Here is a 17,006-nt window from a genome sequence, read left to right as displayed (position 1 = left end):
ATGTCTCTTTGCAGCACCCATGGCAGGGTCTGATCCCCCAAAAGCCCTTGGGTAATGTTAGGATAGGTGGGGTGGGGGGTGGGCATTGCCTGACTGTCAAGGAGTGTAGTCTGATAACCAAATGCAGATGGGGAAGTGCTTGGCACCAGGTTATAGGGCAAACCAAATCCTGCACGGCAGAATACTTATGCTCTGGGTTTCTTCCCTGGAGATGAGCAATCGTCGTAGCCAAGATGAATACTTCAATACATGCCAGGTATTACTCCACACACTTGACATGTATTCTCTCTTTTAATCCTCACAACGATCTTAAGAGATGGGTACTATTGTTAGTTTTGTTTCACGGGTGAAACCGAGGTTCTTCAGTCTTCTGGGACTCTGAGTTCTTCAGAACTCTTCTGTTCTTCTGGGTTCTTCTCTCAGGGCTGTTCTTCAGCTGAGGTGGTTAGAGCTCGCGGACAGGGTAGGGGACTTAGCGCGTCAGTTAGCTAGGCTCCCTTCCAAGGCTGGACCCTGGCTGGAAAATGGCTGCCCTTGGTCATAAGGAATAAGAGACTTCAAGATTGAGGGTAGCCTCATCCGTGGTGACAAAACAACTTCAAAAGCCACCCTACTGCTAACGGTTCAATGATGTCATGGTCATATATTAAGGACAGCGTGTTTTTAAAAAAATATTTTATTTCACTTTTTTTTTATTTAACTAATCTCTCCACCCAACATGGGGCTCAATCTCACGATCCGGAGGTCAAGAGTCGCATGCTCTACCAACTGAGCTAGCCAGGCTGGGTCCCAGGACAGCATGTTTTGATATCAAAGAGCACTATGAACTTCTTGGGAGCTAAGGACTGTATAAACTGTGAGAACTTCAGGACTGTAAGCTAAGGCAAATCCTATGAAAGAGGCATTGTGTTTTCAGGGCTCCCCCACCTCCACCCCCTGGGAACTCGTTTATTTTATGGGAAATGAATGATATCCAGCAATTTCGTTACCTAGCTGTGAGATTAAAGCATAGTCTCTTGGGAACCCAGCCCACTTCATGTATACAGGAAGTGACCCCCAAGTGGCTGCCTGAGTTTTAGAACAATATATGTCCTGCAGGAATACTTTTGACAACAAAACTTCATTGAGTCCCTGAAGCAACAGAGTTATCAGCTTTGGTTCAGGTGAAAAAATAAAGCCCCGGATGAAGCCACGAAAATGCATCACTGGGCTGAGAGGAGGCCTGGTGGGGCTTTGCGGTCGGGAATGGGGTGCGAATGGTGTCTCGGGAGAGAAAGGCAGGCCAGGCGTAGGGGACAATTTGAGAAAAACCTGCAGGTTGGGATGTTCATAGAGTATTTGGGCGGCACTAACATGAGCAGATTGGTTGAAGTGGATGGCTCCTGTTGGGGCCCCCGGGAGGCAGCCGTGGGAGACAGGGCTGGAAATGCAAAGTCCTCTTAGGGAAGAAAGGCAGGCAGAAGTATCTGGTTTGGAAACAGGCAGAAATAAGTTGCTGTGCCTAGAAAGCTCAGCTTAAAAAGCTTAGCTCACAGGGCGTCTGGGTGACTCAGTCAGTTGAGCATTGGTCTTGGGCTCAGGTCACGATCTCACAGCTCATGGGTTCGAGCCCCGCATCAGGCTCAGTGCTGACTGCTCAGAGTCTGGAACCTGCCTCACACTCTGTGTCTCCCTCTTTCCCTCTGCCCCTCCCTCCTCTCAAAAATAAATGAACCTTAAAAAAAGGCTTATCCCATGGTGAGCGACTCCATTGCCCTGCCTTTGTAACAGAACAGTTCTCTGGGGTCTGGTTGGGCCACCCCTCTTTCTCCCGGCTGCCACTTTTTGTTAGGTGCCAGCCATGCTCATGGTAGCATAAAGGACAGCCACAAGACCAGCTGTGCTTCTCAGATGCCTGGGTTCCCTCCGCAACACCATACCAAGACTCTTGTCAGTTGTGTGCTCTTGTACTTGAAGTTTGTCAAGACTAACGTGACACAGGAAATATGTCAGGCAAATGCAATCTTTATTCACAGTTATAGGTGTTTCCACCTCACATCCTTTTTGACTCTCTTACCCTGGTAAGCTGAGCTGAACAGTGAAGGTAACTCAGACCCCCTTTACCCTCTCTTCTAGCTTTAAACTTGGGCCAACCCAAGAACAGGGCAACCAACTTCTTATTCCCTTTCCCCTGCCCGTCCCCTTGCCCTGCTTAGCTCTCCTGCCCTGGCTTTAGTAATGTGGAAGAAGCAGAGGAGAGGACTCACCTGGCAGAAAGAAATCACGGACTCCTTTGTTCCTGTTCTTTCATCTCCCATATTCTAACCTTGATTCATATCAGAGAGCCCCTCCCTGAGGTTAGAGAGAGGGGTAGTGAGGCTATGTGGCCCCGACTCATATATATACCCAGTCCCTGTTCTGGTTAAGCCTCTAGGTTTAACAGCAAGGCATGTAGCCAACTAGGGGGTACAATGTCCCCTTCAAGCGAGATCAGGGTGGAGCTGGACCCCTCGGGGCAGGAGGATGAGTGGATATCAGAAAAATCCCTCCTGCCCCTTCACAAAGACGCTTCTCCAAAAGTGCCCAAAGGCCCTGCTAGAGCATCCAGGACACATAAAAGGGGGCACGTGGACCCCCTCAGAGCCCCCCATGAATATCTACCCCTTCAGTGTTGCCAGGGCACGCATCAGGACACCATTTTAACTAAATCGCCCCCAAAGCCACGCCATACGAAAGGCCAATACAAAAGTTTACTTTTTAATCTCAGCGTATGCCCAGCCTCCTTGTCCAGCCAAGCTTCCAGGGAAGATTTCAACACAGGTGGCAGGTGGGAGCAACCACTGAGTCAGAGCAAAATCAGGCAAGGGAAGTCCCTCCCTTCCTTGCCGGTGGGCAGAGCTGTGTGCGTCCTGTCCAGCGCCAGCCAAAGGTGCCTGGACCTCTCTTTCTGCAGCTGCAGGCTGGGGAGTCCTCCCTGGGGAGGGTCCCATCCCCTGAGCACCCTCCACGTTGGGCGACTCCTTCCAACAAGTCCACCGGCGGGAGGGCTCCCCGTCCTTGTCCTTGTCACCCTCCTTGATGAATGCTGATTATCTGCTGATGCCACGGTGACGCAGACATTTGGACGTTACACAAGAGAACTAGGAAGCAGAAACGCATCAGCCGGGCACGATCCCCCCATCCAGCAGTAAGGGATATTAGCACAGGAACGTATTCTCCCCCAGCCTTTATTGTGCTACCTTGTCCTGACATGGTTGAGATCGTGCACCTCAGAACGATAGCTACCATTTTATTGCCTGCTTTTCCCCCTTGAGTAGCGTCTTTCCCCTTGGCTTGAAGAATCTTTGTTACCATAATTGTAAACGGAGGCATCGTCTCCTGCCTCACGTAGGCACTGCCATTTGCGTAACTTTTAATGCACATAGTACCACGGTGCTAGACCCTTCCATGACATTTACTGTTGAAAGTTAAAAGCAATGATAGGTGTTAGTGTCTGAGGGCTTATTATATGCCATGTACTAGTCTACATGCTTCATATGTATTAACTCATTTAATCACACAATATATGAGGCAGGTGCTATTATTACCCCCAGGTGATAGACTGGGGCCCAGAAGAGAAGAGTGAGTGCCAAGCTGGGCTTAGATCGCAGGCATTGTGGCTCTAGAGCCTGTGCTCTGAGCAAGTGTAAATTGGCCAGTCTTAGAGCAAAATGCAATCATCAAGTCAGTTTACAATCTAATATGCAATATACACAATAACACTTTCCAGTCAAGAGAGGTATGCTCAGGATCCAATACACATTCTATCACTGGTTGACACTCTAAAACTCTAATACGGCTTATCAGCTATAGGTAACTCACCTTTCTCAACAATGCTGAAAATGTTAGGGGAAAGAACATAGGGAAAAAAGCATTTTTGCTTTTCTTAAGTGTTACATGTATGCGCCAATTCTCCACAAACCCAAAACTTATTTTTGGAGAGAAATCACCCTTGCAGGGAGTACTTGGTGATGTTACCATGTAACAGGGAAATTTGCCAATTGGGTACTGAGCCTCCCTTTCCTCAAAGTAGCATTTAAATATTTATTTATTTATTTATTTATTCATTCATTCATTCATTCATTTATGAGAGAGAGAGAGAGAGTGGGAGTGAGCAGAGGGGCAGAGAGAGAAAGAATCCCAAGCAGAGCCTGAAGCGGGGCTTGATCCCATGAACGGAGGGATCAGGACTTGAACCAAAATCAAGAATTGGACGTTTAACAGACTGAGCCACCCAGGCGCCCCCTATTCAGAGTGGCATTTAAACACCTCCTTCCCAACAGATACAGACGGTGGCACTTCCAGGACCCAAAATACTCTTTAGGTCTCTTTCTTTTCTCCTCTGCGTCTTAAAAACCTCCCCATTTCTCCATCCAGACTGCCTGAGATTTAGCCCTCTCCCTCTCTGGTCCCATCACTGAAGTGCTGATGTGGGTGTGGGCTTTGGTCAGGGTCAAAGCCTCCATCTGCTGTTGTGAGCAGAGCTCCCCACAATAGCAACAATCCACCTGCCTAGCAAAATTCATCACCGTGCATTCCCAGAAGTCCTGGTCCCTCAGGTGTCTCTCAGTTCTTCTACACCCCTGACAGGGTTCCCGAACTTGCTCTGGATTGCTCGGAACCAGTTCCCCCTCTCTCCCTTGGGGTCTCCAACACATTTGTCTCACCTTGGAATGTAGGTCTTGGGAAAGATGCCCCTGCAGTAAAACCTGTCCCGGGGCTGTTGCCGGGAAGGGGGCACCAGCCTGGACCGTCTCAGGCCAAGGAAGAACGGCCTGTGCTCCCTCCTCACTATACTCTGTTTGGGGCCAGTTCCTTGGCCCCACATTAACCCCCATACTTGCAACAGAAGACTCGCCCTGGGGTCGAGTCTGCACCTGGTCTGCTGTTGCAAATGATGCCCAGGCTTGTACTGTCAGAGGCCAAGGACCAGCCGAGACGCTTCTCTCCTTTCTATTCCTTCTTTTATAGGCGGTTCTCTTCTCCTCATTTTCTGGGCTGTCAGCAGGGGGGGACGCCCCCTCCCACGAGGCCTGCCCCAGACCCTCAGCCGAGCCGGGGGCACCGTCCTGTGCACTCTGGTACGGAGTGCCGGCTGACGTTTTATTTGCCTCACCCTTCTGACCCTTGCTTTTAGGCCCCGCGTTGACACCGTCACTAGCAAATGACGATGCCCCTGCTGTAGCCATCTGCATCTGGCCTGGGCCTGTGAACGACACCCAAGCCTGTACTGTCAGAGGCCAAGGACTGGCCATGACCTTTTTGTTCTTTTTATTTCTCCCTTTATGGCTGCCTGTCTGGTCTCCTTTTATCTCCTCATTGGCTGCCACTGACGCCTCCTCAAGAGAGGCCTGAGCTGTACTTTCTGCTGGCAGTGGGGCGCCAGCATGTGCCTTCTCAGGCCAGGTGGCAACGGGTACCTTGTCATCCCACTCCCCTTCCTCCCTGTTTTCATACACCGCGCCGACTCCGGTATCAGCAATCGGCAGAGCCCCTGTGACACAAGTCTGGCCCAGAACTGGGGCTGCAGAAGACGCCCGGGTCTGTAGCGTCAGAGGCCAGGGGAGATATACAACCTTGTTTTCCTTTCTATTCCTCCTTTTCCGGCTGGTTTTCTTCCCTGTGTTGCCCTGGCTGCTGGTCCCCTGCAACGCAGCGTGACCCGGAACCTCACCTGCGTGTGGGGCGTCAGCCTCAGCGCTCGGCCCCAAACTAAGAACAGACATTTTTTCCACCTCATCGTACTCTCCTGGCTCCATGCTTTCCTGTCCCACATGTACCCCACTACTTGCGGCGGACACAGCACCTTCAAGCGGAGTCTGAAGCCCAGGCGGGGCTCTTGCAGGTGCTGCCGCCGTGGCCGGGTCCGTGTCGCATGCCTGGGTCATCGGAGGCTCCATGTGAGTTAGAATGTGTTTTTCCATGTTTCTGCCCCCTCTGATTTTCCTGTGCTTCTGTTACCGGGTCAGGTAAAGCGTTATCCTGGAGCAGAGAGAGCAGAAGTAACCCAAGACGCAAATGTGAGTTTAGTCAAGGCTAGCCAAAAGCCCCTTCTTCTTCTTCTTCTTTTTTAAAATGTTTACTTATTTATTTTTGAGAGACAGAGATTGAGTGAAAGGGAAGGACAGAGAGGGAGAGAGAGAGAATCCCAAGTGGGCTCCGCGCTGTCAGCACACAGCCCGATGCAGAGGTCGAACGCACGAACCGTGAGATCATGAGCTGAGCCAAATCAAGAGTAGGACGTTTAACTGACTGAGCCACCCAGGCGCCCCTCAACAAGCCCCTTCTTGAAGGAGGGTATCAAGCATCATTTCTGAGGGCTGAAAGCAACACTAGGCCCCAGGGATACCTGAAACGATTTCGGAACACAGCAGGTTGGGGAGGCTGTGGACTAGTTGAAGGTGTCAGACAGCTGTTCTCATTGGCGGCTGGCTCATCAATGCAGGGCCAGATCTATGACTGCTCGTGTGGTATATCTACCAGAAACTCTGGATGCCCTCAAAATGCTGATGGATGACACAACTTTTGGTCTTCACCAGCCTTCAACATCAGCACTGTCTTCTTTGAAAGCAGAGGACAACACTGGAAAAACAACAACGGAAGATATTTGCAGGAACATTCCCATTTGCACCCAAGAAAGAGGTACAGAGACATGGGTTAATGGTCAGGTATAGACTTCAGCATGGTTACCTTTTGATGCCTCAGACAGTCTTGGGAGACCAAACCATAGGTGAGAAAGCAGTGGCTGAGCCTATAAAATCAGAGGAGAAAAAAGCATCAACAAAGTCAGCCTGCCCAGGTTCCCCCAGAGGGGCCTGTCTGAGCAGACTCTTACCTGACTATCCTAGAAACACTTTGTCAGAGTTTCTTCTCAAGCTTTCTCTTTTTGGTCCCATGTAGAAGAATTGGTGCACATGCCAGAGACCCTGAGCATCTACACAACTTGGTAACACAGCCTCTTCATAAATGGGTGAAGAGATTCTGTTCAGCTCAGCATGGCATTAGCATTTAGGCCTCCTTTACTGGTTTCTGATTCTTCGTAGGGTGAACATCCAGATCTGGGCTGAAGGCCTCATTCCAACCTATTCTTCACAAATTCTAGATAAGCAGGACTCCAGAGGCAATGCCTGTTTCTCAGATTCATAAACTGTCCTGTCGTCTTGCAAATTCTCCTCCTTTCCTTCAGCTCTCTACTGCACTATATATATGTGCAACAGAATCTTGGAATGGGCTAATTATTTACATAATATCCTTTCTCTCCGAGCAAACTTTTTTTGTTGGCCTTTTTATCAAAAAAAAAATAATAAAATAAATGAAGGAGGGATCAAACTCCCTTTCTGTAGTTATGATGAACACACAGAGCTCAATGGAGCCCCTGTGTTTTCCTTTGATAAGAAAGTGTAACCACACAAAACAGCAAAGCAAGCCCTGGCATTGACCAAGTAGGTTTACAAATGGAAAGCTTGTTTTTGTTTTGTTTTTATCTGGGACGTGTTTTTATCTAGAACAGGAGACGCAGCAGTGTCTCTGTGAATGCGGTGTGCCCAGTGGAGGTGGGGGAAGGGCCCTCTGGACCTACTCTTGGGGGCCACAAGGGGCCTAGAACTCTTTCTGCATGGGCGATAGTCTCACCTAATCGTCTTTCAATGGCTCCCAATTTAAGACTGTAGGAAGAGGAATCACAGAGCAGAAAATCACATGCACTGACTAGCTAGCACAGTTTCTGCCTTTTAAACATCTTCCCTGATGCAATGGTTAGCTTTTTCACCACTTGGTACATAGGTTAACATAGCTGCGGTGCTAAGGCTAGCTTAGCTCATGACAAATGCAGAGGTTATCGCTAGATGAAAGCCAGCTGGCTGGCTGCCAAGAGGCCACAGTAGGTGAAATTTACCTTGTTCAACGCAGAAGAGTCCAAGGTCAGGTCCCCGCACTGTGAGTAGGTCTGTAGTCCAGTGGTGGATGTCGGTCTCATTCCGTATTGTCTCTAAGCATATCCATATGCATGTTCCTAATTATGTTTCTATCTATGTGAGATGTCCTGTCCCCTGGACTTCATGTGGATGATGACTGCCTATTTGAGACTCCTTAGATGTCCCCCTGGTGTGTGGACCCTTGTGTTCACACAGATCCACTCTAACTCAACACACATTTAACGACACTGCTATGTGCCAAGCAGGGGCTGAGTGCAGCAGAATATATACTTGGACGTCACGTTCCTTAGTTACAGTCACATTTCATTCTGGGTTCTCTGAGGTGACGACCTTCATTTGAGTTTCTGCTTGTTTCCAAGCCTCTATTCACATATTTATAGGTGTTCTTTTGGCTGGCTCTCGTAGAGAGCGAATGCAGTTTCTCATGTGGGGATTCTGCTAGTTTATCCAAAACCAACCTAATTATTTATCCTTTCTCCAGGTTATTGAGACCTTCACGTTCTTTGCCCCCTTTGTTGGCAATAAACCTCTCTGGCTTTTGGATAGCAACTCTTGATTCCCGCACCATCCTGCTGCATGGTACCACTTTCTTTCCAGCTTTTCAGATAAAGAGGGACAACTGTTGGATGCCCGTTTCATTTGTATATTTCATGAGAGTCCACATTACATGGGTCATGGAAATGTCTGGTGTCCCTCCTTTGATAGGCTGGAACCTATCCCTCCTTTGATATCATTTAGGATTCTTTCATTGCAAGTGACCAAAAATAAGTAAATGAAAAGACCCACACAGGCTTACGCAAAACAGGTCATTTGTAATTCACTATAAGCTTAAATGTTAGAGGTAGAGCCAACTGCATGCATGGGTTAACACAGAGTGTCAATTATTTTATCGGGAGCCATTAGAGATACTTCCTTGGGGGTTGGTTTCCATTTTCAGAACCTTACCGGAAACCCCTGATACCTTCTGTCTCACAATGCCTAATCCAACAGCGGCATCCCCTCCCTGGTAGAGCATTGGGAGTCCCTAAATTGGGTCTTGTTGGTACTAATTGTGCTGACATGTGTTACGTGCCCATCGCTGAAACAATTGTGGGTGGAATGTCCAAATCCTGGGGCTCTTCAAAGTCAATGGGGAAGCTGGAAAGTTAGAATGCAAATACATAATCAGACATGGCTGAGAGGACAGGGAAGGTGAGTAGTGAGGCATGGGGAAGTGTAAAAAGCCTAAAGCAATTTCTGAGTAGGAGCTTAGATGTTGCCTTTTTAAAAAAATAGTTTTATTGGGGGACCTGGATGGCTCATTTGGTTAAGCATCTGACTTCAGCTCAGGTCATGATCTCGTGTGGTTTGTGAGTTCAAGCCCTGCTTTGGGTGAGCAAGAGCCCCGCTTCAGGTGAGCCCCACTTCTCTCTCTTTCCCTCTCTGTCTCTGCCCCTCTCTTTCTCTCTCTCTGAGCTTACTCACTTGCACCCTCCCTTTCTCAAAAAAAAAAAAATAGCTTTATTAGGGGCACTTGGGTGGCTCAATCAGTTGGGCGTCTGACTCTTGACCTCAGTCCAGGTCTTGATCTCAGAGTCTTGAGTTCAGGCCTCGTGTTGGGCTCCATGCTGGGCCTGGAGCCTACTTAAAAAAAAAAGAGCTCTATTGAGATATAATTCACATACCATAAAATCCACCCTGTCAAGTGGTTTTTTTCTATGTTGACAGAGGTGTGGATTTGATCACTGAAACCTAACACCAGAACATTTTCATCACCCCCCCAAAAAATCCCATGTCTGCTAGCAATCATTCTTTAACGTGTCCTCTCCCCTCCACCTCTGGCAACCACTAATCTCTTCCCTGTTTTTATAGACTTGCCTATCCTGGACATTTCCTATAAATGGAATTGTATAATCACATGCAATCATATCATGTGTGGCCCTTTATATATGGCTTCCTTCACACAGCATACTGTTTCTAAGGTTCATCCATGTTGTAGCATCCATCAGTACTCCACTCTCTTTTGTGGCCAATTAATACATGATATGGAGATATCAGATTTTGCTTATCCATTCATCAGTGGACAGATATTTGGGTTATTTCACCTCTTGGCTCTTATGAATAATGATGCTACAAACATTCATGTGCAGGTTTTGGGGCAGGCTTATGTTTCCAGTTCTCTTGGGTATATACTTAGGAGTGGAATCACTCGATTATGTAGTAATTTCATGCTTAGCCATTTGATTAACTGCCAGACAGTTTTCTACAGGGGAGCGATCATTTTACATTCCCACCAGCAGTGCACAAGGATTCCACCTTCTCCGTAGCTTTCCCCATAATTGTCACTGTCTTTCTGATTAATGCCATCTTTGTGGGTGTAAAGTGGTATCTCACTGTGGATTTGATTTGCATTTCCCTGATGACTAATGGTGTTAAGTCTCTTTTCATGTGTTTATGGGCCATTTCCATAATTTCTTAAGAGAAATGTCTACTCAAACCCTTTGCCAATTGTTAAATTGGGTTATTTGTCTTTTTGTTATTGAGTTGTAAGTGTTTGTTTTGTATTCTGGATCTAAGTCATTTATTAGATATGTGGCTTGAAAATATTTTTCTTCCATTCTGTGGGTTGTCCTTTCACTTTTTTAACATTGTCTTTTGAAGCATAAATATTTTTTAGCTTTGATGAAGTCCCCGTTGTCTAACTTCTGTTTGCACGTTGGCTGTTCTAAGGACTAATTGACTAATCCAAGGCCAAGAAGATTTTTTTCCCTGTTTTCTTCTAAGAGTTTTATAGTCTTAGCTCTTACATTTAGGTCTCTGATCCATTTTGAGTGGATTGTTGTATATGTATGAGGTAACAGATCCAACTTCATTTTTTTGCATGTGGATACTCCATTGTCCCAGAACCATCAATCAAAAAAACTATTCTTTCCACATCACATTATCTTGTCACTCCACATCAGCCTTTTAAAAAAGTTTTAGTTGGTTAGCATACAGGGTAATATTGGTTTCATGAGTAGAATTCAGTGATTCGTCACTTACATACAACACCCAGTGCTCATCATGAACTGTTGGGAATTCATCAAGATAAAAAGTTTCTGGGGAGCCTGGGTGGCTCAGTCAGTTAAGCGTCGGACTTCAGCTCAGGTCATGATCTCACTGTTCCTGAGTTCGAGCCCAGAATCGGTCTCTCTGCTGTGAGCACGGAGCCTGCTGTGGATCCTCTGTTCCCCCCTCTCTGTCCCTCTTCTTTTTCTCTCTCTCAAAAATAAACATTATAAAATAAAGATAAAAAGCTTTTGCACAGTGAAGGAAACAAGCAACAAAACCAAAAGGCAGCCTACAGAATGGGAGAAGGTATTTGCAAACCACATCAGCTTTTAAAGCAACTAGTGTTCTTGATGTATTTAAAAGGCTGGAAAAGATCCAATAAAGATATCTATAAAGTCATGTGACAACTTCGAAAACATATGACATACTTCATGCATTCCCTTCAAAGTAGTCATTCTGAGAGTAACATTGAGATATGAGGAATATAGGTGAAAAATCAAGGTGAAATCTTAAGTACGTGACTAACAAACTGACCTTAGATAGCATTTCCAAAGGGACACGGGGCTCCAAACCATGAACCATGAGATCATGACCTGAGCTAAAGTCGGATGCCCAACCGACTGAGCCACCCAAGAACCCCCATATACCCTGATAGTTAAGAGCATGGACTTTGGAATCAGCAACTCTGGGTTTGAATCCAGATTCAGCTTTCTGATCCTCATTTTCTTCATCTATAGTATAGGGTAATAGTAGTATCTATCTGATTTTTGGTAAATTTTGTTTTGATATTGATTCAAGCTTACAATTGCTTATATTTTACCCAATTTACTTCATTTATTTTATCATTCTGCCTGTGTGTGTGCGTGTGCGCGTGCGTGCGCGCGCGTGTGCGCGCGTGTGTGTATTTTTTTCCTGAACCATTTGGGAGCAAGATTGGAGATATCATGCCCTTTTATCCCTAAATACTTCAGTGTATATTTTCTAAGAATAAGGACATTCTCTTATATAATTGCAGTACATTTATTTAAATCAAGAAATTTAAAATTGATACAATACTATAATCTATAGTACATATTCGAATTTATCATTTTTATGAATATTGTCCTTTGTAGCTATTTTTCCCATTTCAGAACCCAAAACAAGATTATACGTCGAATTTAGTTGTCATGTTTTGTTAATTTCTGATCTATAATAGTTTGTAGTCTTAATTTGTGTTTTATGACATGGACATAGTTGAAAAATGCTGGTTAGTTATTTCCAAAAATGTCTGTTGTTCTATCCTCATTAAATTAAGAGTGTGTATTTGGGGTAAAGATACTATTGAAATTATGTTATGTCCTCAGCACATTATCTCAGCAGGCACATTATGCCAGATTTTTCCAATATTATTACTTTTGATCCCATGATTAAGGTGATGTCTGTCAGGTTTCTCCACTGTAACATTGCTATCTTCCCTTTGTAAGTAACTAGTCACTTATAGGGAGCTATCAATTGGTTTTCCTAGGATCAAATGAGATGATAAACCTCAAGTATTGGGAATAATGCCTGGCATAGTGTAAGTGTACAAAAAGTGTTAGGCACCATATTTGTTATTATTTCCACTATTATTGTTGTTTTTGTTAATCAAAAATATTTTAAGACCTTGGGGAACCTGGGTGGCTCAGTTGGTTAAGCATCTGACTTTGGATCAGGTCATGATCTCACAGTTTGTGAGTTCGAGCCCCGCATCGGGCTCTCTGCTGTCAGCATATAGCCCGCTTCAGATCCTCTGTCTCCTTCTCTCTCTGCCTCTCCCCTCCTCAAAAATAAACAAACATTAAAAAAAAATTTTAAGAGCTGGACGTGTGTTCTACACCTTACGTGATATGAAAGGAGAAGTCAGGAACATAGAACAATATGGTTAAAGAAAAACCAGGTCCAAGTGGTACTGGTAGAATGTTGGACAACACAACCTAATCTCTGCGACCACCCAGACCTGGGATCCTAGATTCTTTATGTTTCCTGAAATACTGGCTAATTATAAGACCCTTGAGAAGGTTGTTGATGCAATTGAATTAATTTTATGCCCTCACATCAGGTCATCTTCAGTTCTCACCATGTTGTATTCATAGAACTCACATCATAGAAGGATCATTGGAAAGTAGGTCAATGGATTCCTCTAAGAGCAACACCATAATTAAATGATATGTTCCTGATTAAGCTTGAACTTAATTGTAGTTAAAATGGGCAAAGCAAATATGGAACAACTAGAAATTTAGTCCTGTTTCTAGGTAAAAAAATAAATAAATAAAAATAAAAAAAAATCAAAGCTATGCCCATGTGATAACAGACCAAACAATACACAAGATGTCATGATGAGAAGCCAATCTCCTGCTCTTCCCCTCCCCATCCCAGGCCCCCATACCAGGGGCGACCTCTTAACAGGTTGATGTCAGGTTTCCTGTTGGGTACCACCTTAACTCTAGATCGGAGATTGCACACTGAAGGCCAGCAGGTCATATTTTGCCCAAAGATGCGCTGTGTAGAGCTCACAGAGTGTTTTTCCATTCCCCTCTAAACACTGGTTAACACTACAAAATTGGAAGATCTCATGTAAAACCTGATTTCCAGGCTTTCTTGAGAAATTGGAATCTCTGAATCTGCATCGCGCAGCCTGAGCTGGATAGCAGCTGCCCTCTTTATTCAGGGTATGCGCTCTGAAATTCACTGTAGTCCCCACCAAATCAGCTTCACACCCATGTTACCTGCCTGGCCTTTTCGGGCAACCTAGGCTTTATCTCTCTGTTACTCAAAATAAAGTTTCCTATCAGCAGCTTGGGCTCCCCCACCCCACCCCGGAGCTTCTTAGAAATGCAGAATTATGGGCCCCACCTCAGCCCTGCTGAATCAGAACTCACATTTTAACAAGACCCATGGGTGGTTTGTGTGCACATGGAAGCTTGAGAAGCTGGGATACAAATATACTTATATACTTATATCTGACCCATTTTCATGGCATATCACTTTGAGACCATCTCTCTCATATGGCATGACAGATGAGGAAGTAGAATTGCAAGCTCTTTGTTGATGCACATTTTCAACTTTACTAGATATCACTAAACTCTGCTTCAAAGTAGTTTTACAAAGTTTCACCGCCATCAGCAAAATATGAAGTTCCGTTTCCCCATATCTCCACTGACACTTGGCACTGTGGGTTTTTAAAAGTTTCAGCCCATCTGATGGGTGTTAAATGCTATCTTGTTGCTTTAATTTGCATTTCCTTGGTGACTAATGAAGATGAGCATCTTTTCACATGCTTATTGTCTACTTAGCTTTCCAGTTCTGTGAATCACCTGTTTTTGTGTCTTTCCTCCACGGCTCCCCCCCCCCCGCCCCCTCTCCCCCCCCCACCTTGGAGTTGTTTTTCTTTCTCACTTATTTCTTTTATGCTTATTATATATTCTGGCTACTAACCCTTTCTTAGTTATATGCATTGCAGTTATCTCCTTCCAGTTTGTGAATTGTCTTTTTGTATTCCGATGCATTTTGTTGTATACTGGTTTTAAAATATAATTAATTAAAATGTATCAGAAATTTCTTTTTGGTTTGGGATTTTTGTGTTTGGTTTAAGAAGGCCTTCCTTACCTTGAGATCATAAATGTACCTTCCTTTACGTTCTACTAAAAGTTTCAAAGTTTCTTTTTTTAAGTTTTTATTTATTTATTTTGAGAGAGACAGAGACAGAAAAAGTGGAGGAGGGACAGAGAGAGAGGAAGAGAGAGGATCACAAGCAGGCTTGAACTCACAAAGCCGAAGCCGTGAGATCATGACCTGAGCCAAAACCAAGAGTCAGACACTTAACTGACTGAGCCACCCTGGTGCCCCTCAAAGTTTTGCTTTTCATATGTAGTTCTTTAATCCATCTAAAGTTTGTTTTGCAACCTGATGGTTCCCAGAAGGGAGGTGGGTGGGAGGATGGGTGAAACAGATGAAAGGGATTAAGAGTACACTTATCATGATGAGCACTGGGTAATGGATAGAATTGTTGTATCACTATATTGTCCACTTGAAACTAATATAACACTGTTTACTGGAATAAAAATAAAATTTGTTGTGTATATTGTGCAAGTTATGATTATTTCTGCCTCTTTTATCATCCCACATTGGGATTATTATTATAACTGCACTGAATTTGTTGATTCATTTTGGGGGAAATTGACATCTTTATAATACTAAGCCTTTTCTTCCATAGACACAGGTATACTTTTCCATTTATTTAGGTCTTCCTTTATTTACTTTACTTGTTTTGTCATTTTCTCCATAAAGATCCTACATATCTTTTCTTCTTATAATTTCTAATTTATCATTGTTTTATTTCTAATTTTGGTATGTTGAGCTTATATCCAATCTCTCTTTTGTTTGTCTCTAGGTGTCTTAGATTGTCTATGTGGCCAATTATATATCTCCTAATAAGAGGGTATCAACTCTTCTAATTCATGTACTTTTTTTGTCTTTTTAAAAATATTTTATTTAAAATTTTTTTTTATGTTTTATTATTTGTTTTTGAGAGAGAGCAAAAGCTGGGGAGGGGCAGAGAGAGGGGAACAGAGGATCTGAAGTGGGCTCTGCGCTGACAGGGTGATAGCAAGTGAGCCCAATGTGGGGCTCAAACTCACGAATTGTAAGATCATGACGTGAGCCGAAGTTGGATACTCAACCAACTGAGCCACCCAGGTGCCTCTAAAAGATTTTGTTTTTAAGTACTTGCTACACCTAAGGGGTAGCTTGAACTTACAACCAACCCTGAGGTCAAGAGTCACGTGTTCCTCTCACTGAGCCAGCCAGACACCGCTGCTTGTCTTAATTGTAGTCATCTGAACTTTCAACACCATGCAGAATAGAAGCAATCCTAGTGGGTATCCTTGTCTTATTTTTACTTTTTTTAAAAAAGATTTTATTTTTGGATGTGAGGGCGATCTGGCTGTGACATTTGTCACCCCATTGATCGCCAGGGTTGATTCGGCTGATCTGGTTGGCTAGGCGGGTGTCCCATTCCTCCCTCACCGCTCCATGTGCGTCCCTCCCGAAGCTGCACGCTCAGTCGAAGGGGATGACCTTCCCCGATAGAGGAGGATCATTCTTCCGTCAAGGGTATAGGAGTAGCTGCGCTCCCCTGCTAGAACCTCCAAACAAGCTCTCAAGGTCCATCTGTAGGAGAACGTAGGGTAGTCAAGCTTCCAAGACTCCAGACACATCCAAATGAGGTGTTGCACGTGGCAGTCTGCCTTTATTTAAAAAAAAAAAAGTTTTTTTTTAATTAAAAAAATAAAAGATTTTATTTTTAAGTCATCTCTACACCCAACATAGGGCTTGAACTTACAACCCCAAGATCAAGGGTCGTGTGCTCTACGGATGGAACCAGCCAGGCACCCCCTGTTTTTTATTTTAATGAGAAGACCTCTAAAGTTTCACCATTAAGTATGATATTTTCTTTCAGTTTTGCATTGATATCCTGTGTCAAGTTAAATAAAAGGTCATTTCTAGTTTGCTAAAAAAGGTGTTTTTTAAAAAAAATTATGAATGAGCATTGTATTTTATTAAATATTTTTTTCTGTATCTACTGAAATAATTACATATTTCTCCTTTAACTGTTCATGTGGTGATTAAGCTGCCAGACTTTTTTAATGTTAAAATATCCTTACATTCTTGGAATGAACCCTACTTGCTCATGATTTTTTGTTACTAACTCTGCTGAAATAGACTTGCCAAAATTCTATTTTGGATTTTTGACATATTCAGGTGTTTGGTCTATAATTTTTCTTGCAGTGTTCTTTCTTGGTTTCAGTGTCAGGACTGTAACAAATTCATGAGATGAGTTTTGCAACCTTTCCATCTTATTTTTTTAAATTTTTTAATGTTTATTTTTATTTTTGAGAGAGAAAGAGAGAGACAGAGAGGGAGGGAGGGAGGGGCAGAGAGAGAAGGAGAGCAGAATCCCAAGCAGGCTCTGCCCTGCCAGGGCAGAGCCCCACTTGGGGCTTGATC

At 44.3% G+C, this 17,006-nt stretch overlaps 1 protein-coding gene across 2 annotated transcripts; it reads right to left on the bottom strand.

The window, feature by feature from the left end:
• Positions 1-1,984: 1,984 nt before the first annotated feature.
• Positions 1,985-7,183, bottom strand: LOC131502558 (uncharacterized). Of its 2 annotated transcripts, XM_058713368.1 has the most exons (4): positions 6,854-7,183; positions 6,709-6,769; positions 6,368-6,600; positions 1,985-6,000 (listed from the first exon to the last, which is right to left on the bottom strand). In XM_058713368.1, the coding sequence occupies exon 4, from the start codon at positions 5,940-5,942 to the stop codon at positions 4,368-4,370; it is 1,575 nt and encodes a 524-aa protein (XP_058569351.1). In that variant the 5' UTR covers positions 5,943-6,000; positions 6,368-6,600; positions 6,709-6,769; positions 6,854-7,183; the 3' UTR covers positions 1,985-4,367. The 2 variants fall into 2 exon arrangements, with proteins under 2 accessions (XP_058569351.1, XP_058569352.1); XM_058713369.1 differs by lacking the exon at positions 6,368-6,600.
• Positions 7,184-17,006: the final 9,823 nt, after the last annotated feature.

The sequence above is a fragment of the Neofelis nebulosa genome, chromosome X (assembly GCF_028018385.1).
Source record: "Neofelis nebulosa isolate mNeoNeb1 chromosome X, mNeoNeb1.pri, whole genome shotgun sequence".
NCBI classification, from domain to species: domain Eukaryota; kingdom Metazoa; phylum Chordata; class Mammalia; order Carnivora; family Felidae; genus Neofelis; species Neofelis nebulosa.
The sequence above is the reverse complement of the archived record's forward strand: the minus strand, read 5'-3'. Positions and strand labels throughout refer to the sequence as shown.